Genomic DNA, 7,480 nt, shown 5'->3' with positions numbered 1-7,480 from the left:
CACTACTTTATTCTGAATGTAGCATTACCCATGCAAACCAAACAAATACACAACATATACAAAGTTGTAAATGTCACAACTTATGATTTATATTCTACATGCTCCGGTGCTCTGAAAACCAATATAATTTCCGCTGATTCTCTCCTGTGAGTATATTATCTTTAACAAGGTTGGGTTATGCTGCACTGGCAGCTAGTGACCTGAAACCCTTCACAAATGATTGGTGGGTTCTTTTATAGCATAGATACCGATAGTTTTTATGCCTCGGGATGGAAGGCTAGAGGTATATGGTTTTAGGAATGATTGTCCGCCTGAGCACGACTTTACCGTTGTCATTATTTCGAACTTACCAAGATATTTGTTGAACCAAATATTCATGACCAGGATTTGCCACCATGACACTTAGCCACGTTTGGAGGAAAGTGATTCATCAGCGGAATAGTGTTTCACAAACATATTTTTCTTTTCAAATATTCTGTTCTCTGGTTGTCTGTTCTGCTTGAGCATTGATACGCTTTCGGCAGTTGTGGTCTGTCCTGAGAATGACTACATGTACCTACTGTCAATGGTTTCTGTTTTGGTTAAAAGGTTGTTGTGTGTTAAATATTGTTAAAATATACCGAAGTGGCTTGAATTGGCGATTTTGTGTGGATATACCGTTTCATCAGCTTTAGTAATACATACATTCAATCATTCATTGTGTGACAGATTGTAGTCTTCTAGAAGCATACAATACTCGCCAATAAGATATCAAAGAACATTTGCATTATTTCTACCTCTAACAGGTATTTCTCTCGTCGCATTCCCTGACGTCACTCACTGGGACTGTCTCTAGTTTTTTTTAAGCACGTCTCTCGTACATTGCCAGATCTTTGGTACTATATTAGTCCTTCAAATTGCTTTCTGAAGTAGTAAATCACACAACCAATTACGTGGTAATTTAATGAAAGGGGAGGTATCCCCCCATTGTGTCATTACACAGGGAGAGACAATTGATGCGTGGCTAAAGACTCAATGTATCGGTTTCCATGTTAAATATTTGATTATTTTCGCAGTTCTACAGATGCGGTATTGGTTTTGTTTTCGATGAATTATGCACGTGAACTTATGCCACAATGACATCAAAGCAAATTACCTGCATAACCTTTATTGTATATCTAGGCAAACTCCTACTAATGCTACAAACATCCCGTTACAGGAGTTTGCTAATGGTGAAGTATGAATGCATTCACATCCCGCATTAACATTAAAAATTTAGGGATCGGTTTAATTTTTATTTCCCAACATTCCATCCACCAGTCACTCTTATGTAATATGTTCGGAATGTCCTGTAAAGCTGTGGTTTTTACAATATTATAACCAATTACCCTACTATTATAAAGTTCACGAATCCGACATTACCCAAAACTGACTTAATGTCTCTGTCGATTATGTACTTTCGTCAGTCAGCTGATTTACACTTCAAACTATACTCTTAAAAGTGTTATATTTATATACATATATAAAAGACTTAAATCAAATGCCGTTCTCGCAGTTTAATAATGATATATAAAGGGTGAAAATGGCTGATGGGATTATTAGCCTCGAGATCAATTGTTTTTCTTCCAACTAAAACAATATGATGCGCTGAACGGCACTGCACGGGATAAAAATTATTACAGTATTGATTTCTTAACGTGCAAAATGGTTTAATACTGTGAAACGTTTTCATGTCACTTCGACATTGCTTCTCCCAAAAGTGTCAGAAACTGCAAAAATCTGAAAGTAACTTCGTCCATGAATAATAATATATGATCGAATTTTCCGGGGAAATGTGAGCGCTGGCATCAATATTGGATTCGTTGTTTTCTCGCTAATCTATTGCCTACATCATTTTTCTTACAGATACGTCATTATTTGCCAAACGACAGTCATTTCTGCTTTTATATAAATTGATGACTTGTCAAGGTCGCGTCGTACATTACTCGTCCCTGGCTCCGGAAACTGCAAGATAACAGTTTCATGTCCCTGTGCCCACATGCTTTGATTAAGAGGTGCAAATGTCAAAATGTAAAGCTATGTTGTTTAAATATTTTAAACACTTTAATAAGAGGGTGACAAAACAGCTACTTCCCTCGAGCAAGGAAGTTATGTTTTTGTTGGTTTGGTTTTTTCTCTCTCTCCCATTATGACACATCTCCTTCTGTATGCTACTGTCAGTACTAACTTCCTCCAAATATTTCTCCATTTCGATAACAAAGTGTTTCTGTGCAGTTTTTAATCTTCGTGTTAATAACAAATGAATGCAGTCGTGTGATTTTTCAATCTTCATGTTAATAACAATGTATTGTCGTGCGACTTTGTGATCGTTTCGGAAAATGATATTTTTTAATCTTCATTTTTACAGCAGTGTATGTATATGTATGACTTTTAATAACAAGGTATTTATTTCCATGTGACTATTGAATCTTTATTTTTATAACAGTGTATTCGTTTGTATGACTTGATAACATTTGAATTTATATAAGCGAGACTATTAATCTTCATTTTTATAACAATGTATTCATAAGTGTGACTATGTAATCTCCATTTTGAAAAATGAACAATGCGTGTCCATCTTCATAGTGATATCTCTTTAAATGAGACTGGGTGCTGTATTTACCATTATAACTATGTATGCATGTTTACGATCAAATCTATTTCTTGTTCATCAGTGAAGAGCCTGTACACTGCTTATACTTTTTTGGGAGATTGTTTCGTGCATGACGACACCTTGGTAACCCGGTGCGGGGCTCACCTTGTCTAATTGTCTCCCATCAATAATGCACTGCTGATCGCGGGGTTTCGTCTTCTTTTTTCGCCTGTCATTAAGAAAATCTGTGATGCACAAAATGAGTTTCATGTGAGAAAATTTGTTGTTTCCGTATAATTAATTTGTGCAAGCAGATCGATATTCACAGGAGCAGAAATAAGCAGCCTCCGCTTGTCAGTGTACCAAACCCCGAAGTATGCGTCCAGACGTCTCGGAGTTCAGAACAAATAGGGGCCAGTGAGATAGAAATAAAAGTTATCATCGTGAAGTAATAAAATCTGCTGCTTTTCTATATCAAATCATTTTCTGTTGATAACAAATTAGGGAGAGTAATGTTGCCTTTATCAATAATCATTATCATTATCCACAAAGTGGCTTTTTTTTTTAAGCATGACGAAAAGGAATGCAATTGTCAATGCGAGGCAGTATATATCATTTATATTTTCGAACGTAGTGGAAAATTCAGAGGAATAACATCAAGGGTATCTAAAAGCTTATCTGGGGTCACAAATAACTTATTTGTTCTCTTGTTATCTAATGAACTAATCAATATACAACAGAACGCAACTGTGGTCATAGGGAATTTGATTTCACTACAGATGAAATCATTGTATTGATATGGTATTTTTTTCTATACAACACCGCAAGTATATTCGAAATTTATTAAACGATTTGTGCATATTTTAATAAAAATGCAATGTAATTAAGTTTAAAGAATGATAGATGATTATTATCGATTTAACAGATACTGCTTTCTGCCTCTAGCGAGTTTGCCTATCACCTTGTCCATTAGCCTAAGCCCAGCAATTGTGTACATAGTAAATGACTGATTCCGACACGGGCAAACATTTCGAGAATCTGATTGTCCTAGGAAACATATTCTGTGTATGTTATGATATCAATGTTGTATCGTTTAATTTCTTTTAAAAAAAAAAAAAAAAAAAAAAAGAAAACAAACAAAATCTTGTGTGTATGCGAACTTCCCTGATTTTTTTTCTCTCGAAATTTGATTTAAAGGAGGTTGAAAGGCACAGTTTGCACATCAAGCAATCCTTCATAAGTTTCCAAAACATCTAAAAGAAGTTTGTAAATTCAATTAATATGACTCCGTGGGATTTTCTGAATGCACTAAATGTGTTACGTCACAGAGACCACAAGTCCTCTCTGAACTTACTGTTATAAGTAATGAAAAGAAGATTGAATTATACATGGATTTCAGAGAATTTCAATCTATAGTATAGAGAAATGAACATACAGGAATATTTTTGTCTGATCTGAGCTCATATCCAAGATCAGCCAGTTGGTGTTTGGTTTTTTTTTATAAAATCAGCAGATATGTATCTTCCGTGACTTTACTTCGATACTTTTATTAAATTATATAATAACAGGGACATTATGTAAAAAACAAATTTCCTGCTAGTTAAACTGTCCATTGTTGCTTGTGGTGATAGCTTTGTTTTTTATATGTACAGTCTTAGTTCTGTTTCGTCGCAGTATTTCCGTGTACGTTGGCTTTTCCCCCTGAGACATAAATACAAAGTATAAGATATACAATCTTTAGTGGGTTCTTTACCAACGTATGAAGTGCTTTAAAACGTGTTAATTGCACTATGCTTGATGTTTTGCGGGGAAAAAACTGCTTTTTACCAACAGGTGTGAAATCTTATTAAGTCTCCCTGCTGTGGCAAAGCGAAAATGTTAGAAAACACAGACATGTGTTTCAGTTCAAGTTTATAAGAACTGCTGATACAAACATATTCTTTATCTATCATGTTGTTAAGAACACAATTATATATAAATTATACAACGTAATCCCTCTTATCTGTGAACAAAATGGAAATCAAACTATGTGCACAATCCCCCCCCCCCCCCCGAAATTTATTTACAAATCATGCTATCGGTAAAATCTCAAAGACCACCTCCATCAATTTCGCCAATTTTCCACTTAAATTCCAACAAAACTAAGATTTCCTTGAAAAGTTGGCATGAAAGTGGTAAATGTGCATAATGTATAGACACGTGCATCCGTTATAGGGCGAACTTTCATGAAAGTAATGATCTCGACTAGTATTGACTATTTTCAGCGCTAGATGAAACTTTAATGCTTTTAAAAATATCAATTCGTTAGCATTTGGGGACGAATATAATAAGGATTTTGCCAAACAATAGGCCGGTATTGATCTTTCCATACATGCGTAGAACTTCTATCTGAATTCGTAGTTTCACAATAATTAACATGCATAGGGTCTAGAATAGTGCTTATCTAAGAAAATCATAGAGCTTCGAAGCTACAATGTATCATGACAAAAAGAATCGATACCAAATTTACATATCAAGGTACTTTATTTTCCAATACGATCTATGTTCCCTTACAATCTCGTGCATATAATAAACCGACAACTTTTTTATGTATCATCGAATATATGAACAGGTTATGTACAATGAATTTATATTATTGACAAAAAAGGCCAGATTTGTCAAGATAAATCTAACACGTTGACGTTTTAATTAACAGACATAAAAGGCTTTTGTCTGATTATCATGAATCTACCATAGAGAGCAGAGGCTAAATGCATCCAACAGTCGGTACTATTAAAACTCAGTCACCACTTCCAAAGTGTCCAGCGAGATTTAAAACACGGCCATTCCATTCGCACACAAAGTGTTTTGTTCAATGTAGAAACCAAATCACGATAGACATACAATTTTCGATGACACTTCATAACAGAAAAAAGGAAAGATTTCAAAACACATTCTACCTTCTTTCAAAGATAAACTCATTGTAGTGCTGCCACCGTGCCTCCTCGGTGTCCATCCCGGCCTTGACCTCCCCAGCATTGTTTGTGCCAGAGCCGCAGGTTCCCATCAGCCTGAACCCTTCTTCAGCCAACATGTCAAAAGCTTGCTCCAAGTAATTGTGTTTCAAGAAAAAGCGGACAGTGTATCTATCCGATTCACCTCGGTCAGGATCTCGACTTTCGTTCAAAGTATCCTTGAATACTTCGCGGCAAATGGAAACCTTTCCGCAGATGATTATTCGACTCATTTTACGGAATTTGACGTCTGCTAATCCGTCTCGACCAAATGCAAACGTTCCCCTGTATCCAACGGTTATATAACCTGGTATCTTTCCCTCCATGCTAACAGGTGAAAGAGAATTACTATTACTGATGGGTGGAACTTTACTGTGTTGAAGTTGTCCCAGTTTTGGTGGGGACATGATAGCCGAATGCAGCATCTTCACTAAATTGGGCAGCTGGTAATATTCAGCCTCTTGTTTCAGTCTTTCTTTTTCGTGAAAATTTTCCGGTAGGACAATTTTCTGGTTTCTGAGATAGTCAAGAACATATCTGAATAAAACGCCATCTCTGTCAATGAAGTATTTACCTTTCGAGTCCTTTACAACTTTGACCTTGGAACTGCCATTGAATATCTGTCCCAGCAGTGAGTCGCCTTCTTTTTTGACGGTGGCTAAAGACGTAGTATAGAACACTCCACCAACGTTTAGCTCCAATATATCCGGAAAGGACTCTGTCGAATCAGACATGATGTATGTATACGTAAAGATGAACACTATTTCTTCATTGAATCAAGGAAAATCAATTCTACTTAGAACACACGCAGCTGGTCACAAACTCAGTGTTAGAATGAAACGGCCAATAGTATGATTGAAAACCTATATACCGTTGATTTTCGCCACCAATTATCTTTAACGACTCATTCAATATAGTTTTATTCCTCGCCTTATTCTTCACCTTTGAGTATTTTCCGGAAGATATTTATAAATGCACAAAGTCCACCGTATAATTTCTTCCGTGATTGACAAAATGTTTTTAAAAATGTCCAGATTTTAAAATATTTCTGGATAGCACATTTACAGATGCTGCTGCAATCAGCAGAAAACATTCACATTTCAAATGTATATTTGCCAGCGCGACGCAATTATAGATATGTTAATACAGATTCTCGCGTATCCAAGACTACAGTTTTGACTGGGCCGCCGTCCAATCAAATTAAAGTATTGATAGAGTAGGTCCCTGCTAAGTATCAATGTAAAATGTCAATCACTCACAATATATAATGCATATTCACAGAAGATTCGCTCCTTTCCCCTTCTTCACGGATTATTTTACTTCTACCAATCAATAAATAAAGATTGTTAATCGATTTCAGCAGCAGAATAAAAATCAGTGAATGTTGTTACAAAGCACTGTGAGCTTTCCCGTGTTTACATTTCCTACTGGATGTGTGATGAAATCTCAAGCAAAGAGAAACAAAATATTTAAAAGCCTCTCAAGAAAAATCTCTATAATCCACTGTATAGCGTGCTTACACGACCTATCTTCCGTGTTTCATAGGAGAGCAACTTTCCTGAGTCAAGATTACTGAAATATTTCTTATTTCCGGTGTTGAGAATAAACACGGACATACAAGAACAACGCACGGGGGGAAATTAACGCTTTCCCATAGCATAGTATTTTTCAGTTTGATTCTAAATATATAGTATATACGTGTACATGTGTACGTTGATTAAGCTGAGATTTATTTTGACACAAACTGGTGTTATTGAGATTAATTATCAGATTTGTCTGACTGACAAAGATTAAACATTTCAGACGGGTGAGAGATTAGTACAGTAAACTTAGTACAGTAAAGTCCGGATCCTCTGAATAACAATGAACACGATCA

The 7,480-nt window shown here is 35.8% G+C and overlaps 1 protein-coding gene across 1 annotated transcript; it reads right to left on the bottom strand.

The window, feature by feature from the left end:
• Positions 1-5,115: 5,115 nt before the first annotated feature.
• Positions 5,116-7,201, bottom strand: LOC125681448 (BTB/POZ domain-containing protein KCTD12-like). Its single transcript, XM_048921552.2, has one exon. It carries the CDS (start codon positions 6,336-6,338, stop codon positions 5,547-5,549), a length of 792 nt encoding a protein of 263 aa, XP_048777509.2. The 5' UTR covers positions 6,339-7,201; the 3' UTR covers positions 5,116-5,546.
• Positions 7,202-7,480: the final 279 nt, after the last annotated feature.

The sequence above is a fragment of the Ostrea edulis genome, chromosome 2 (genome assembly GCF_947568905.1).
Source record: "Ostrea edulis chromosome 2, xbOstEdul1.1, whole genome shotgun sequence".
Classification (NCBI taxonomy): Eukaryota; Metazoa; Mollusca; class Bivalvia; order Ostreida; family Ostreidae; genus Ostrea; species Ostrea edulis.
This window is presented reverse-complemented; position numbering and strand designations above follow the sequence as displayed.